This window comes from Triturus cristatus, chromosome 8 (genome assembly GCF_964204655.1).
Source record: "Triturus cristatus chromosome 8, aTriCri1.1, whole genome shotgun sequence".
NCBI lineage: Eukaryota > Metazoa > Chordata > Amphibia > Caudata > Salamandridae > Triturus > Triturus cristatus.
In genome coordinates, this window is record NC_140591.1 from 1,026,392,328 (window position 1) to 1,026,411,222 (window position 18,895).

Here is an 18,895-nt window from a genome sequence, read left to right on the forward strand (position 1 = left end):
TGGATGCAACACTTCCCTCTTATTGCACCTGGTTTATCTTAACATAGAAGCTCTGTCACGTGTTACTATAAGACAGCGCAGAACAGCTAGTCTTCTGTAAGTGATTGTTGCTTCTCTGTTACCAGATGTCTAGGAACCAACTGGCTCATCATTGTTCCACAACTAAAAACACTTCAACCAGTGGTCATGGCAACTGGACCCATGATTACACAACAATAGTCAACTGGGACTACATCAAGGAAGGCCACTTAACCAGGAGGGAAAACCCAAGCAATGTTGCATCATTAGATCCCGTCACACAAAACCAGGAAGTGCCATATCAAAGCGCCTGTTTGTATATACGTAATGATTCCCCCCTACAAATGCCGAAAGCATTTAGGTTTGTTGTGAAAAAACTGTTTACCCACTTGTACAGGAAAACTCCACTACAATACCAACGGTGGGTTATTACACTTCCATATTTATAAAAACACGATGTGAATAATATTTATTGGATTCTAGTCCTAAGACTTAAACGTAGGTTGTAAAACAAATCAAATTCCATATTAAAGTGACTTTGTGAATTTTTTTTTTTTTTTTTTTTAAAGCCTTTCCTGGTAAGCTACACAAATCAAAACACCCCCAAAGGCCCTCTTCAGAACCGCGCACAAGTCACCAGATTACACCACAGATTACGTAATCTTAGACGTCAGTGGGGACGCCACATTACCTTACCGTTGCTATCGGTGATCTCATTATGGATCCCCAGTTGTTTGCGTGGTTCAATATCTAGTATTGCCACTGACCTGCACTGGGCCATCATTTTTGATACCAAAGCACCACACCTTTGGCCAACTACTTAACAGACCTTTTACCTAGATAACCCACGACATATGGTTGTGTGTGAGTGCTAGGCGCATGGACTTCCCTTCAGCTAGCTCTTGCAATTAGCCACTCCCCTCACATTCACTAAACTAGGCATTCAGATGTGTGCAAGCCGACTAAGTGCTCAGCCTGGCCTTCGCCCCTGCAAATAGGAGCTAAAAGTAGGATCTGGACAAATTGTGCACCCTGCAGCTGGCCTCTTATTATTAAGCAAACAAGTCTTACACTGAATCATTTTCCACAAAGTCGATTTATATATATAAAAAGGCAGATGACTTTGAGGCCTTGGACCATTCAATTCAACAATATTGATTTCTAGTTTCATAATTCCCTCGCCTTCAGTGTACATCCTGAACGAACTGAAATTGCTATGCATAGAGATGTTTTGTATCACAGATTTCTTTTGTTGGTAAAGACTTACACTAACTGGTGTGTTCACAGTGACGCCAACAATACAATGGCGAGGTGATGTGTTTGCTAGAGTTACGTCACTGATGTCATTTATGCCAGTGGATCAAGTGGAGTACATTGGGATACGTTATATAGTTTGTGAAGCTAAACGCAACTGGGAAAATTCAGTGGCTTTTTGGTTTTTTTAAGTCACATTGTTTTAAGGCATTTCTTTTTTTTTTTTTTAAATATGCTACGGTGTTATGAACAAAAGACACCATAAATTAACCTTAATGATTTGTTTAGTCAATTGCTGGAATTTCATTACATATTACGTCCAACTGCGATGTTTTACATTCACTATTCCCAATCATTTGCGTGGCCAACTCCCAGTTGCATATGGGGTTAGATGTAGGCCCTGCGGCCATGGTGCAGTATATTCCCCGATGTTCACTACTTTTGGCTATACACAGTAGGGATTGACCTCAGAACTTGGAACACCGGCCATCCCTTGAGCCTAACCTCCCATTTGGCCACCCTCCACTGCGAATGGCCTTTGACCAGTGCTTAATTTGTAAAAACTTAAGTGCCACAGCTCTGGTCAGGAGGCCTCTGCAGCTTGCTCCACCAATTACCACAGCCCGAGTTGCCAATGACAGAACCTACACAACTACTAACCAGCACACAGCAACAAGTATGAAAATTCAGCTTATTCCTGGCCCCCAGAAGCTATAATAATAGCTTCGGCAGCAGAAATGAGTTGTTTTTGATGCATACCGAATTAATAAACAATTGCTGATCTGCTCATCTCAAAATTGTACAAACAGCGCCACCATGTGGTAGCTGTCATAAGTGCGGGTGCCGAGCACCGGAACCCACCAGCTCAAATTAAGCACTCCCTTTGACCATATTTAATGGAGGCTGACTGGAAGGCCTGGTCTGCCATGCGCCCAACCCACAATGCAGTCACAGACCTTTATGTGCGTAGAGGCTAACTTTCTTTTTACTTTTTTTTATTTACGGTCTGTAAATCTTGTGATGAATCTGTAGGCACCCAGGGGCACCAAATGGCCGTGGGGATCTTCAGTGCAAGATGGGGTCCGTAGAATCAGATCAAGCTCCATTATCCAACCATACAATTGCTTTTAACAAAATCTAGGGGCTGTATTAGCCCTTTTTGGGCCCCCTTACATTATAACGGGGGTCAAGATATGGTCGTTCTGCCCTCTTATGGCCTTTTTTGACAATGTTGGGGCATGTCACTGACTGTGTAATGGACACAGCTGCAATTTTCCTGTCACGCCAACCAATCATGTCTACAGAATGTTGCCTCACCCAATAGGATTTGTTTATTTAAGTCTGCGGTTGGCCTGTTAATTAATAGTTAAAATACAATATTAACTCTCAGATCACTCAAACGCATTTTTGCAATGCAAATATCTCCAGACCTACTAAACGGACCTACACCAAACCACGAAACGGCTCAATCTAATTCAAAGTTTTAGTTTCGCACCTCTTTGGTCCTATTCCGTTCTGCAGTTAATGTTGTAGCGGTGAGCAAAAACTGCTTTTGGGAGCTTCAATGGCAAACAACCCCATCTTTCCTCCCTTGAGACAGATCTATAGGAAACCAGAAACGTCAAAATAGCCATTTGCCTAAGTTGAGAAATTTTGTACAGGCTCGTCAAACGCCATCAAAGTTATTAACAAACTAAAATACGACTTTCAAATGGGAAGGAAGACTTAGCTATAACTATGCGGTTGCTACCGCTGGCTGTGTCATATACTGTGAAGAACAAAGGGCTAACCATAAATTAAATCGGGCAACCACAAGCAAACTTAAGAGTTTCACCATCATCAAAAGAACTTGCAATATCACAGCTCAATATGCTCACAGACCTCTTAGGTAGGGGTAAATCTAAGCTAGATATAACACCTTCACATAATGTACCCTCATGACTTGAAAAGTGTTATTTCCTTATATTATTACAACTGATAGAAATGCAGAGCAGTAAAGGTAGAACATGACAATTGCAACGAAACACTATTAGGAACATTTAACTCTACTGAAACACAACTGCTGGGAGCTGCAGGCAATAATAACTCAATTACCTTTCTCCTGCAACGATTTGTTCGAGCCAAAGATGGGGGGGCATAATGATAAAATATTCAAATATAGTTTATTACCCTGCAGCTAGCGGTACTGGTTCTACTGACACACCAACTAAGCTGGGCACTCTTACCCCACACTGCACTTCTTAAATTAAGACACAATCTAAACTGAGGTCTCATACTCGCTGCGAAACATCATCAGTATTTCATCACCTCTTCAACCTGAAAATGAGTTCCTTTGCCAGATCCCGTTTCCTGTTCCGCTGCCTCTCCTAGCCATGCCACTCAATGTCCTACACCCAAAATACTTCTCAACTCCTCCAACCCCACACAATGTCTTCCTCCGCCTGACCAATATAAAGATCCACCACGCGCTTTTACCACGGCTACATACATGATCTGATGTCCCTCGCACTAGACACTGCCATTCCAGACAGCCAGCGGGCTCTTAATGTTCTCATTTTATCTGCACCAGGCCTACGCCATTGGTACAACAGTCAGTCCCTCTGCACCGCTCCTGCTTCAGGTATCACTGCTATCTCAACCCACACTAAAGGCCACCGAAGAACCATAAAACAAGCAACAAGCCCTGCTGGTGAGGAACCTCTGCTAAGTCAAGGGAATGCAGGTCAGAGCACCATAGCAGACAGCGACAAACAAATTAGGAGTCACCATCACAGATGTTTCCAAGTGGGAAGATCATAGAAGTTACAGACTGAAAGACTGCTGAGCGATCTTGCGTAAAACTGTACTATTGCAATCGCGTTGTTTACATCATCCTCTTGGCTTCTCTTGACAAGCTCTGTTGGACTGTGTAAATAAAGATGACCGGAAGTGGTTCGACGATGAAACTCCACATGGCTGGAATGAGGGTTCTGGAAGGAATGGACAGCTTTCTATATTGTCCTTCTGAAGTCAGTGTGGGCTGCTAGCCAGCTACTCGGGCATCGATTAAGAAAAATTCCCAAATTATGGCTATAATAATCATGAAACGCAGAGCAGAGAAAAATTGGGACTCATCAAGAGTCTGTATATAGTTCGACAAGCTAAGTAAAAGAAATTCTAACTGAAGAACGCAAATGAAGGCCAAAACTAGAAACTAAAAAGCTATGAAAATCTTCTAGTAACATCTGCTAACACATCCTTTAGTCAGAATCACAACCTGTAGTATGCATTGTGGGTATAAAAAACCTTCTGACAAGCAACTGCCCTGTGTTACCGGTGAGAAAGGCCTGCGGCTTAATTGCAGAATGAAATCCCCACGCTGGAGAAAATGGGAGTTGTTCCACCTCTGTTCCTTGCAGAGACAATCTGCTGTACTCCACCATTAGAAGCCGAGACTTTGACTGGCTCTTGGGGGGTTAGGACGTTCCTTGACGCATACAACAATCCACTCATTTGCACGTTTTATAATAAGCAATCAAAACTTAAGTGACTTATAGCCTACCCTACAACACACTGTGCAGAAGCAGTCAAGCTCTAAGGGTCCAATTCAGAGAAATAATCTGAGATGAAAGTCTAACTTTGCGATTGTCGGTATTCACAAAGGGCATTCACAAGTAGTAAAGTTAGACTTTTGGTCTAAGTTCAGACCAAAAGTCTAAGAGACCAAAAGTCTAACTTTAGTAGTAGTAAAGTTAGACTTTTGGTCTAAAATAGACTTGTTATACATTTAATTAAAAAAAAAAAATAGACTTTTGGTCTAAACTTAGACCAAAAGTCTAACTTTACTACTCGTTAATCGCCCTTCGTGAATACCGAAAGTTGTAAAGTTGGACTTTCGTCTCAGGTTACTTCTGTGAATCGGGCCCACAATTCCCTGATTAAGGCCAAGGCCAGTTCTGATCATGAGGTCAATGCACAGAGACATGGTTACAAAACACTTGCCAATACTGACCCTTAGCTAAAGACTAAGGGCCAGATCACAAAATACTTCATATCCTTTGGGTAAGCTAAGGCAGTGCTTGCTCGAACACCTTTTATCACTGTATTATGAAAACAGGATTCCGAACATAGCTCTATGTGTCAAGCACATTTGTGCATATTTGTTGTGTGGTGTCTTTGCAGTGGTGATATGTATTGTTTTTTTTGTGGTACTGTGCTTTTGTGCTGCATTAATGCAATGCGATTTTTTTGAGTTGCACTGAAGTTCTTATGTTACGTTCTCTATTTACTGTTATGTGATACGTTTTATGTTGCTCTGTGTATGTTATTGTGTAATGTTATGTTGCTTATTTTAGAGAGGTCAACAAATGTTGCTGAATTTATTGCTAAATGCAGCACATGCCTTGAATGTTCCTGTGACAATCAACCACTTACCATAGACTAAGGTGGTAAAATGGCACCACTTTCCCTCTTCAAATACTTAAGACACGAGCCCAAAACTCTGGCAGAGTCTACACTTAACGCGCCTAGTGCTCACTCTGAGATACAGCCAGTTATAATAAAACCAAAGTGAAAACGGCACCAAACTTATATTACACTGGACATATACCCCAGCGGAAGTGATTTTCAAATGTGTCTGCATTGCAAAATGAATAGTCAAAAGGAAACCTTTCAAAAACTTACTTTACATAAAGATCCAAATGCCTGGGAAAATCAATTTTGCCTGCAAGAATCTTCTGATAGATTCCAAACGGGTTGTCATCAAAAAAGGGAGGGAATCTGTTAAATGTAAAATGGAATTTATTATCGTTGAGAACCGCCATTGAATAATATATGTTACAATTAACATTTAAGGTAATATAAAAAAGAACAATTATTTACCTTGAAAGTTTGCTTTGATATGTCTCTGCAACACATATAATCGTAAATGTATTCTTAACAGAAAGCACTGCAAAAATGTGAGTTACTGTAAGTTAACCCAGCTGGCTAAAGTGTAGCCCCCATATGTTTTTACTTTTAGATCCACTGGATCTTAAGCTATGCTGAGCCTTAGGAGCAGGACTCAGTTTATGTGTGTTCTGTAAATTAACATCCCTTCTCTTCTAATCCTGCTGTTGTTCACAAAAGGCAGTCCCATTGATCTAACACTTTGAACCTTCACTCGGTTCAGAGTGAGATCTAGAAAACATTATTAATCAGTACACTGGGAAACAACTGCAAGAGTTCAAGACCATACCCTACTGGTGGCATGAGTGCTTGGGTTAGGAGGCACAAAAGGGTAACATTTTCATCCCCACACCATCATAACTAGCCATGTTTCGCTGCTGTCGGCTGTGTGCTGCACAGCTTTCCTCGCCATATCTCAACCCAGTGGCGCCCTCTCTACCTTTCTGTGCTATATCCCCTTGCCACCTGCCTCACTACCTTTACCAGCATCTCTTTCGACCCCACCAACTCCAATCCTGATCCCACTTGGATATGGTGAGAGTTTATGAGAGTTTACCGGAACCCTAACCCCTAACATTCCATCTGGAACATGTGGCCTGCTGCTCTCGGCCACGAAGCAAGCACAGCCGCAGCCCCGCCACCACCTGTGTCACCAATACAGACCGGTGCGAGGTGTCATGCTGTCTGTAGCCTGCCACTTCTGCATCACTGTACTGGCTTTCTCCACCAAAGAGCAGTGAGACCGGTGGGCTTTGGACATGGGCACACACGCTGGGACAGTGGGAGGAAGGCACCGTGCTGGAGAGCTGGTCACACAAAGTAAAGCTACTTCTGGAGCCTGCTGCCTCCATGTTACAGAGCAAAGGGTGATGTGTGGTGTAGGGGTGTTGCAATGAATGAACCTGCACCTCCCCACCTTTTATTGGGCTTGTACTATGTGAGGTAGGACTTGCTGCTACTGCCACCTTCCCCGTCTCTGTAGTTTGTGCCAGAGAAGCTTCAGTGCTGTTAACCATGCTGCAAGAAGACCTTGAAATCTGTTCCCCATACAAGAGACAAACTATTGGCCTAGATTTTGCTCAATAGGATTTGGAGTAGCATTTGTGGGGCTGTCCAGTAGTAAAGTGTGATTCTATCAGAGAGGCTGCTTGAGAGAACTGAAGTCACTGGTAAGCTGCTTCAAAGCCAAAGGCATCACTAACCTCCACATTTAAGGTCACAAATGCCAATCGGAAGACACCATCAAAAATTGGCTATAGCTTTACCATTCTTCACAAGATGGCATACAGTGAACAATTCAATTTCATGCCTGACACAACTGCTTTACAAAGAAGGGTCACAACATCAAAAACAAACAAAAGGCACAAGATGCTGGAGATGCTGATGCTCGCTCGAGGTCAAAGGTGACACAAAGACGCCTCACATTACCAGATGTTTTACAGTACTGAATTTCCAACAAGGCCGATTAAAGGTTGTTAACCTATGAAGAGATTGCCCAATTTTCAATCTCCCTCCCTGAAAAGCCATGAGACCATGCTGAGAGGAAAGCTTACTCTGTAATGACCTCAAGCAAAGCATCTTGCCCAAGACCTTAAAATACACGCGTTTTGAGATTACAGGCTTGGATACACATGCGACTAACTTTACACTCACTCCTTCCACCTGTTTTACATTTCAGGATGGGGTAAAGAGGACACGAACAAATGAAAATAACGCTCAGAAGTCACCAATTGCACCCAAAAAGCAAAACTGCATATATTTGTTAGTGGGTGACTGGGGAATATGCGAAAGTATGGCGCCTTGTTGTATAGTTACCAAACTGTATTGTTCTCTTGTTTTTGTTATCGTAAAAAACATAAAAATAAATGTAACGTTTTTTTTTTTTTTAAACAGCACATATTTGGTTGGCAAGAGATGCAGTAGAAAGCATAAAAAAAGTTTGATGATCAAATGCTAGAAAGCAGGCTCTTTCGCATCCTGCAGTTGGCCGACACATGCAGCTCATTAAGCCAAAAGGACCACTTACAGCGTATTCAACTGCATATTGTTTTTAGCACAATAGGTTTTCCTTTAAGATCTACTAAAAATGGACATCTTTAGTAGGAGTTACTCATCACTGTACCTTCATGGCCTGTGCTATACATAGGGAACACGGCTCAAGTCTGCAACTTGGTGCATCATTAACTGTGTGCCCTATTACAGGTTATACACAGCCACATACTTGCTCGTGCTCTGGGGCCAGCGTATTAGTGAAAGGTGGACAGACTGGAGCCGCTGGTCTCCCTTACACTGCATACGGCAACCTGCCTGCTCTTTAACGGGCGACAGAGATCAGTAAGAGACTGCACGGGTATGCCTGGGGGATACATGGGAATCCCTTTCCCTCATTCAAGCGTAGCGCTCTGGGGCAGAAGCATAGACTGTTTGGAGCCTCTTTGTGACACACAGTCAGTGCACCTCCTGAGGGCTTCTTTACCTCTGCGCCTACGTTTGTAGTACAGTGGCTGCAGAGGCAAAGTATTTCTAGCCATGCAAATGAGGGAACGCCCCCTTGATATTGCGTTGTAACTACATGTATGCCAGCTCAATCCAGATTATAGAAAGCGGCTGCACAAGCAGCTGTAAGTGGACTTCCACAAACGCAGATATCCTTAATCTAGGGCTACCAAGTCAGCCTGATTTCAAAGGTTGTTTAAAAGACCTTTCTTGTTAAAAACATTTCAACAAGTAAATCGAGCTGAAGTCAAAATCAAGAGAAAACATAGCATACGTCAGTGCCTTACTAGCCGGCTCAAAGTGAGTAATTTACATATGAAGAGAATAAACAAAATGGGTAAATTGTGTGGGTGTATGTGCATTACTTCCTACGACCAGTCAGCCGACAAGCGACCGCGTTCTTCAGATCAGCGACAACAGGTATTCTGATCTGCTGAAGAACACCGAGTACACTGAATTCAGAGGAAGCGTTTGGTGATACAAAGGAGCAGAACTGTATTCCATAAATTATTCATGCTTCTGGTATGTTCCTTAAAACAATATTACAGAAACACTGCAAAATGCTGTGTTCTACTGCAAATCTTGGTCAACAGTGACTGTATGGGTAGACCGCTGTAGGTAGAACAAACTACTTCATTTGATATTCGAGCATTTATCAACCGTCATCCCACTCATCCACCACTACCCGTACAATATGCTTATGTTTGCCATAACCACGTAAAAGAGAAGTCTCCAACCTATACCAAAAGCATGTTTGAACGAGAACATTTCATTAAATACAACCAACAGGTATGGTGAATTTTTTCAGAATTTATAGTCTTGTATTTCTCAACCTTCAGGAAGATGTCCAAAACTGGAGAAAATACAGTGGCCACAGTTGTCGCGTGGCCCTTCTTTTGTGCAGGAATTAGCAACTTTTATTTGATGTAATATTGCCTAGTCTCAGTGTTCAGTTGGGGATTATTTGCGTACAGTCAATTGTGGGTCTAAAGGGACTTGCATGAGGTGGAGAACCTTTAATGGCACTTTAGGAAAACTAGAAGCAAGCAAAGTGCTCTCAGGGGAGGCACAAGCTCATCCCTAAGCTTCAGATCTTGCACATTTATTCTGGTGGATTGCTCAGACTTAATGTGCATAAGTGTAGGCAGTGTTATAAGAGACCGCCATGGCCAGCACACCAGTTCTAGGGAGAAACGTTGCTAAATCATTTCAACAAATACAGAGACCTACATTATTTAGGTGGCTGTTGCATTGACTGACTACCTGTTGGAGATGGAGTTATAAGATGTTGACTGTGATACAAAAGAACATGCAGATTCCTCGTTGTGGGTACCAGGCCAGGTCCTAGCCCAAAGGTTTACGGGCAATTGTTTAAAAAGGGTCTCATCATGCTATTAGCCACAGTCCTGATGATCTAAATCTGAGACAGCTCAGTGGGTCAACATGCCCAATTGAAATATACCTGGCATGATAGTATCTGATTTTTATTTTCAGGATTTGATCAACTTTACATACAAAAATCTAAAAAAAGACGTTTACAGCATATTTAAACAGATTGCTTCCATTTCACCTGCGACATAACCCTAAGACAGATCTGTCATGTTTGCCAACAGTCTTGGGCAACTCCTCTGAGAGATCATTGGCAGGTGGCAGCAACGGATCCCCTTTGCCTTAAATTGCGGATCTTCTTCAGGAGCCACATTTTCTGATTCCGTTTTTTTTATCATTTTGATCAAACACCCAGGAAGACAGTTGTAGTACCTGCACAGTAATGCCTTTCGGCAGAAATGCTGCCGATACATGGCACTACGTCAAAGGTATTTAGACTAGACAACATTCACTGTAGCATTATTTCTCTGTGTGACAGAAGTGTATGTGCACTATACTACAAAACACCAGTGCAAAGCCTGAGCTGGAGACACCGATACCGTCACTGGATGAGGCTCACCAGAAAGAGGTGAAAGTGAGGAGTAGCTGATAACCCAGTTAGCAGCCTTTCAGGTAGTCCCTGGGTAGCTCAGTTTTTCAGTTAACCACATTCATTTAGCCTTATACCAGCACAGGTCCCAATCTCTCTTCCTTACTAGCATGGCTGCTGGATTTTCAAAACCCTGAACGTGCCACTAATGGATTGATCTGGGGGAATGAACGGAGACGGGTAGGATTAACCAAACTACAGCTGCCGACAGATAGGGGAGGGCTGGGAGCACCAGACTTCAAATCCTTCTGTTTAGCAAGCCAATTGTAATGGCTGTCATACTGGCTTGCAGGTCATAACCTACACGAAATAGCCTACACACCACGTATGCTCGAACAAGGAGCATTACATATGCTATAATACCCTCAAGTGCGCACTCCAGCTCAGGCTCCAGTACTATTAAAAATCGCCCTCACACACTGGAAACTAGACCTTATATACACGGCCCAGGGTATTCCATATACACCAAATATACCACTTCTGGGTCTCTCCATCCCAACGGGCGCATTGATGTCACAACGTTTACGCATATGGGAGCAGGCAGGAGTGTCAACAATAGACACACTGTTTGTGGATGGTATGCTGTCAAACCATGCAGATTTCATACACGCACACGACCTTCCGGACTCCCTTTTTCTTACGCACGCAAGCATAACACGACATGTAAACCTACACTGGGCCCCTGACAGTATTGAGGCTGTCACATGAATTCATATATGCAGTACAGTAAATGGGCAACGGCGGAAACTGGACGCATTGGCTATTCCGCGGAATAAGAACCCACCTTGCGTTGCCCCTGACTCAGCTGCGAGACAAGTGGGGACAGGATATAGGGAGAGACCTACAAGATAAGGAATGGGAAACTATTATAGCCTTCCCAAAGAGAGTCTCACGCAACTTCAGATTCAACCTTAAACAATTTATGATCTGACATAAAGCCTATCATACACCACACAGACGACATGACACGTACCCAGAAGTGTCATCAGCATGTCCCAGATGCGGTGAACAAGACGCACATCTGATACACATGCTGGGGTTGGACATGCCCTGCCAATCTGCTAGCCACAAGTAACAGAGGTTATAAGGGAGACAGTAGGAGAGTCCTAGCCTGTGCTCGGCAGAGAGATGTTTGCTGGGCTTGTAACCCTGTACCAAAAACTGCACGTCACAGTCTAGATTTGTAAACCTGGCCCTACTTCTCGCGACACGTCAAATAACGAAGCGATGGAAGTCCCCTCCCCAAATATCTCCACTTGGCGAGAAGACTATACAATGGGAAAGGTAGGGAGGAAAATAGAGCACTCCACAGGGAAGAATGTAGAGACCTACGGAAGAAACCAATAGAGATTGAATGGGACACCCTCCTTGAAGCTTTCAAAAATATGGATCTACCGACCACATGAACATACTCACTCGTACCCTTGGCCTCACTTAACAGTTTAATTAGCTACTAGCTAGGACTAGAAGATAGGCATGAAGGCACAAAGATGTATACATAAACGAGATACACATACACGCCCCATATCTGATATGTCTTCCCCTGGTCACTAGGGGGTCCTACCCCCGGACATCCATGTAGATCGTACCAAGTCCGTGAAGATGCAAAATCCAGGCTCCATTTAAATGTTGTGAGCAAGGGTTACTGTTAGTACTCGCACACCTCAGAAACATAGGGGCCACCCAGTGGAGGGGGGGGAGGGAGGATTGGCTGGAAGGAGTTACATAGTTTCTTTGTTTCAAACGAGAAGTACAATTGTCTTGCAAATATATTTTAAGCGATATGAGTGTTTTAAAAATGCATTGTAAACACAACAGCCAATGTTCCATTTTTTTTGTATGATCTAAACTGTATATGGAAAAATAAGTATCGGGCAATGATGCCCGAATTGTAAAATGCAAATGTAGTAATACCTCATGCTGCATGTATTTGAAAAACACCAATAAAATTGGTATTAAAAAATATTGCCTGCTGGATGAGAAGTGGAGGTTGAAGCAAATAGTGTCTGGGTGAACTGCCAGAAGTCGCACGTTCTAGAAGCATCGAGGTAACCGTTACCATCATCCGTGCTTGAATAGATGTGAAGGATTTTTCATTAGGTGGGGATGATAGAGAGTGATGCATGAGTGTTCTTAGCTGCATTGCACATGAGGTCAATATACAGCAGATACCCTTTAAAAGCTAAAGAAATGGGAATGCAAGACAACCATAGAGTCTACACGGGACGCACATTTGCAGTAAGTCACTGTAGCCACATGACTAATGCTATATTTACACAGAGTAGTAATGTTCTCACCAAAACAGGGGGTGTATTTAGGTATTTGCATAATTTATGAAGTCGAAAACAATTGATGAATGAAACTCAAGGGCTAGCACAAACTGATAAACGCCTGTGCTGTATAGAGAACAAGAAATAAATGTTGTTGGGTCCTGCAGAATCTATGACCTGCGTAAATTGCAGTTGCCTGCTATAGGAAGAATGTTTTACACCCAATCCATGCAGTGAGGTCGTGCTATATTATACATATGGCACTCAGTAACGCGTTCTTTAAGTTCAGCAATGATGTATTAGATCGTTATGAACAGAAGAGTACATAATCTTGAGAGAAAGGTTTTAAAATTGGCAACAAGAAGGCATTATGTATATTATATTTGAACAGGGTTCCACGGTTAACATGAGAGGTTTGATAATTTAGACACTCTACATACAAATGTATGAAGCGCTTTTTCTCAAAAAGTTCAAGTTGAACTATTCTTAGACACATTTCTAAGAGTTAGACACCATCTAGGAGGCACCAAACTTAAAATGGAACTAGTTCCCAACCTTTTCTCACTTTTGCGCTAGGCCTATGATGCCTCAAGGTGTAGTAAGGAGAGTAGTGTCAAAGACTGTGGGCAGGTCTAACGGCCTGAGAACGGAAGAAAGCTGGTTCATGTGGGTACTGGTGATAAAAGTGAATATGTCCGAGGGTGAATTTTCTATGGAATTCAGGGGCTGGAAACCATATTGGAGGAGGTAAAGATGGTTCATTTTAGGAAGAGAAGAGAAAGGTGGAAGGCTATTAAAGACCAATCCCTCCAAAATCCTAGACTAGCGGGGAACTGAAATACAGGATGGTTGCTTTTGGGAGACAAAGATTTGGAAATGAGTAGGTTTCTTAAAAGTGGTAGAACCATTACAGATTTGAATGGAGTTGGTAATGTGCCAGGAAACCATATTGGAGGAGGTAAAGATGGTTCATTTTAGGAAGAAAAGAGAAAGGTGGAAGGTGATTAAAGACCAATCCCTCCAAAATCCTAGACTGGCGGGGAACTGAAATACAGGATGGTGGCTTTTGGGAGACAAAGATTTGGAAATGAGTAGGTTTCTTAAAAGTGGTAGAACCATTACAGATTTGAATGGAGTTGGTAATGTGCCAGGAAACCATATTGGAGGAGGTAAAGATGGTTCATTTTAGGAAGAAAAGAGAAAGGTGGAAGGCGATTAAAGACCAATCCCTCCAAAATCCTAGACTAGCGGGGAACTGAAATACAGGATGGTTGCTTTTGGGAGACAAAGATTTGGAAATGAGTAGGTTTCTTAAAAGTGGTAGAACCATTACAGATTTGAATGGAGTTGGTAATGTGCCAGATGTGAGCAAATATTTGTAAAGAGGTTCAAAAATGCTGGTCGTGCCTGCAAGTATTTGATGGTTTGAGGACTGAAGGAGTTCAATGGCGCACAGGAAGGGCTGAAAGCTTCGAGGACATGATTAATTTATCTAGGGATGCAGCAACAAAGTGGAGGAATTAAGTATGGTGAAGGAATGCTATAAATACAAGTAGTGTGGGCTGGTGAAGTCAGTAGAGTAGTCAGGGTTGTTGCCATATACATATATTCGATAGCCACTCCCATGAAAACACCTTGAAATCCCTAGCGACTTTATTGATGAGCGGGTGTCGAGGACAGAGCAGGTTGTTCATTGTGTGTGCAAGATGATGCGGTTAAGGGTGAAGTGAGGTGACATGGTTTTGAAAGTACAAGGACTTGCAGAAGGCTGGTTTGTATTCCTCAAAGTTTGAGGTGGTCCTGTTACTGCACCATTTAAGTAATAATGCTCTCCTTTTGTTTTGTTTTTTAGATTAAGACAGCTACGTGATTTTCTGTGTTGTGGCTATGAGGTAGAGGAGGTGAGCACTGGAGAATATATTTTAAGGGTGCCCTTCACAACACTACTGAAATGACCAAATGTTGTGTTAGATTGTCTATTGCAAATTTAAAGGAGGAATGCTGGAAAAGAGTTTGGGATATGTTTCCTCTTGGAGATGGGGTTATGGTTGAGGGAAGGAGCTGTTGCAGGGATTCTGCAAAGTCACAGAACTATGCTTGGGATCATAGAACCTTAGTAGGCAGGGACAGAGTTATTCTACCACCTTAGTACCCATGAGCCCGGAACAGACTGGCAATAGCGATTCAAGCCCACATTTTTGCTATGAATACCAATAATTTAGAGGACTTGGTTACCAGTGGTTTTTGGGCCTGTGGTGGACCGACACCAAGGAAAACCCATAAACCCTAAATATTTCTGGAAACTAGACACCAAGGAAGTCCAGTGCAGTGTGACTTGTGTGGATTCCACTAGGTTTTTTTTATATCTAGAATGTCTCACAAATGTCTTAACTAGGACTAAAAGCACCAAAATTACTCTCATTGTCCCTCAGGATGGACTAGTACTGAGGCCGGCGGTTGGTGAACCAAAATTAGTCCAACCAACCCCGGACTTTCCGGAAAACTAGAGACCTAGGGGAATCCAGGGTGATGAGGCTTGAATGTATCCAAATACATTTTCTTACAGCCAATTTCTTTCATTGTATTGGTACTATAATTGCTGCCATTGTGCCTTCATCTTGGTTGCTCTTTACAACTTGGTTATTTCAAGATTTTGCAAACTTCCTACAGTAAGGAACTGAAATACTAACACCATTCTCTTACACATTTCAATTTGTTATTTTCAAATAGTTTATATTTTTTTAACTATGTATCTCAGTTCAAACTGACTAAATACCTGTGATTTTTCCTCCAAGCTGTATTTCTTGAAATTCTTCATTTTGATACTCATTTGCCATAAATGTCACTTTCTTTTCGCACAGAAAATCATTATTCTACATCACCTTCATTTTTAATGCTAATAATATTATCTGTTCCTTTGCAGAATATCATATGACAAATCACACAAGAGCCTGTTTTCTAAACTGTTCTCTGCACCGCATCCAGACATACTTTTTCCAAATGTAAATCAGATTGTCACATTTGCATCAATTTCAAGATTTATTTTTAATACAAACATGTCTTAACTGAAGGGTTAACTAAAACACTAGTTCCTCACCTTTGGGAGGCCTTAAAAATGAATTAGAAAAACAGGGCCAGAAGAAAATGGAACGAATGCCTGTACAAACTCCTAACTGAAATTCTAAATAGTGCTACGCAAACAAATGATGGACGGAATGCTGAATAAATCATACATTCACCCACAGTCAAGAGAACTGGGTTAAATCCATCGTTCTTTTGCTCACCATGTCAGGATTCAAGCTAGCCTGGCTGATGAAGGGCAATACCCAGAAACCGGTTCTATGATGCTTGTTTCCGGTCCAGGGAGGACCTGGCTTGGCAGTTCAGTCTCAACTGTTCCCATGAGGCACAGGGTCAAGACTGATTTGCATATGGCTGGGTCTAAACTGGGGTGGATTTATTCAGCATTCCGTCCATCATTTGTTTGCGTAGCACGAAATTCTAAACAAGCTGAAATTTTTTTAAATTAAAAAAATATATCGAGACTATGTCTTAGAGTAGATACGGACGTCAACGGGGACATATGCTGATAAATAAGATACATTTTTGTTCACTGGCATTAACCAAAAACTTAGAGAAACGCCTACAACATTTTCCATGTTAGCAGGACCGCATTGCAGAGATTAAGTGAACATTGTTTTATATTGTGCAGACACGCGTGCACGGGTGAGTGCGAAAATAACCTGGACTTTTTGGTAATTTTGTGAATTACGTTAGAAAAAATAAATAAAACTTCGCAACCCTAAATGCCATGTGGACAACAGGGGTGGGGAACGAAAATGTTAATCAGACAGCGAACTATATTGACATTCTCAAATGGTTCAATGGTGGTGTAGGCCTCAGCTGGTAGGAGTCCGTGAAGCGCGTCGGGAGTCCGTAGTGACAGGAGCAGATGCGTGTTCTCGCTGTTAGCACCGAGGGCCCCGCAGCGAGAATGCTTCATTTGGCACAGCCCAGCTTGGACGTGTCCCGAGCCTGGGTGGCCTAAAAAAGGCTTCCACCTGCGTTCCCCAAACACACCAGAATTAAATGCCGCGTGTTTAAAATAAGAGAAATTATAATGATGCAGGTCCAAGCTGTAACACAGCTGACGTCGCCTGGGAAAGATCAATTAATCTGCAACCCTTGGTGTGAAAAAGTCTCTTGTGCGCGATTACTGCAAATGTCAAGTTAACGTCATATTTCAGAGATTGTTTTTGGGCTCTGTGAAAATAAGATAGGTTGGCAACCCCGGTTTAAAAGTGTGTTCTTCTAGAAGGAACTAACATCTGTTTCAGTCTTAACTACCACAGCTGGTGTGTCCGGGTGAGAAAGGCAACAGTAAGGAAGTAATTACTGTCTGGGAGCTACTTCACACATCTTGCAAACTACCATCTCCTGCTGGTAAAATAACTGTACCGATGAGAACGAAAAGTCAAGGTTTATTTTGCTGCACAATTTTACTCAGAAATACTTGCGCTCTGATAACAGCACACCCCGCTGTACAGAATGTATTTAGAAAGAGGACCGGATGACAACTGGGACCGGAAACGTCATCGCACGTGAAGCGTGTGGAGCGATGATCAATCATTTGCGGAATACGACTCAGGCTGCCCTACAGCGGGATTTAGGAAAGACCTAAACCTAAGGCAAGGTCCTTTTTGAGCACTACAGGGTCTCATACGAGATGGACTAAAGAGGGTACACTGTCACAACCCACGCACCGCCAAGCGATCTTTAGGAGTTTGCTTTACCCGGAGGAATATCAGACGCTTTTCCGGAAGGTACCGGGAGAGAAAGTGTATTCCTCCTGTTTTTCAAATAACAAGTTAATCATTTTGACCACAGCCTTCCACACAGAAATGCCCTTTTACAAGCGGTCAACGGCCCCAATCGTAATTAAGGCTCCAGGGGGCATATGTATCAAACGATTTCGCAAAACGCTATGTATGAGCCATTTTCGCATCGCATTAAGGAATCGCTAATTTTGCTATACCTTAATTTTGCGAAAGTATTTAAGGAATCGCAAATTGCGATTCCTTAAATGCTATGTAACAAGCACCCAAGTTGTGCGATTTCTCCTTAAGAAATCGCAAATTACCACCAACTTCTAGTTGGTGGTAATTTGCAATTTCTTTGAAAAATGCACTTTTTGGCATTTTAAGTGCCATGTGGTGCACATACATGTCCTTAGGGTATGTGCACCATATGCACACACATGCTCATTTCAGGGGTGCACCAGCGTGTCCTTATGAAACCCTTGCAACCTTGAAATTAATCTTAATTTGCGATTCTCTAATTGCGAATCGCAAATTGAGAATGACTTCCCATTCATTCCTATGGGCCTCCTGGCCCATAGGAATGAATGGGAAGGTATTCCTCAATTGCTAATCGCAATTTGCTAATCGCAATTAAGGAATAACAAGAAATCGCAAAATATTTGCGAATTTTTAAATACATACCGTTTTGTGATTCTCAAATAGCGATTCTCAAAAAATCGCTATTTGAGAATCGCAATAACGGATTTTGATACATATGCCACCCGGTTTTCAGTTTTTACAGATAAATACAGACAGGAGATATCGTGTTTCCTTTCTGTGTTTTTAAAAAAAGGGAAAAATACAGAAAATTGGGCTTCGTGTGGGGGACTCTACATGCTGTCTTTCATGGATTCCAGGTCAATAGCTGATTAGATAGGCGCCACGGGGAATTAAATGTGATGAGATTTCCTTATATACCGGTATATGTTTTCCAAAAAATACGACAGGCATCAAAGTAGGAGTGCAAGCTTACCAGCTAAATAAATGTGGAAGTGCACCACCTTATGCCTTCATTTATTTTCAAAATGTAAAATAAATATGGATAAATACTAACAAGATAGCCAAAAAATAACTATGGATAAATACATACGGAA

At 42.2% G+C, this 18,895-nt stretch overlaps 1 protein-coding gene across 1 annotated transcript in view; it reads right to left on the reverse strand.

Annotated features, from left to right (window-relative positions):
• PRKX (protein kinase cAMP-dependent X-linked catalytic subunit) overlaps positions 1–18,895 on the reverse strand; it is a 395,625-nt gene that overhangs the window by 50,099 nt on the left and 326,631 nt on the right. The window contains exon 5 of the mRNA XM_085622583.1: positions 5,935–6,030. Within this exon, the coding sequence (XP_085478709.1) occupies positions 5,935–6,030 (96 nt within the window). The remainder of the gene's footprint in view (positions 1–5,934; positions 6,031–18,895) is intronic.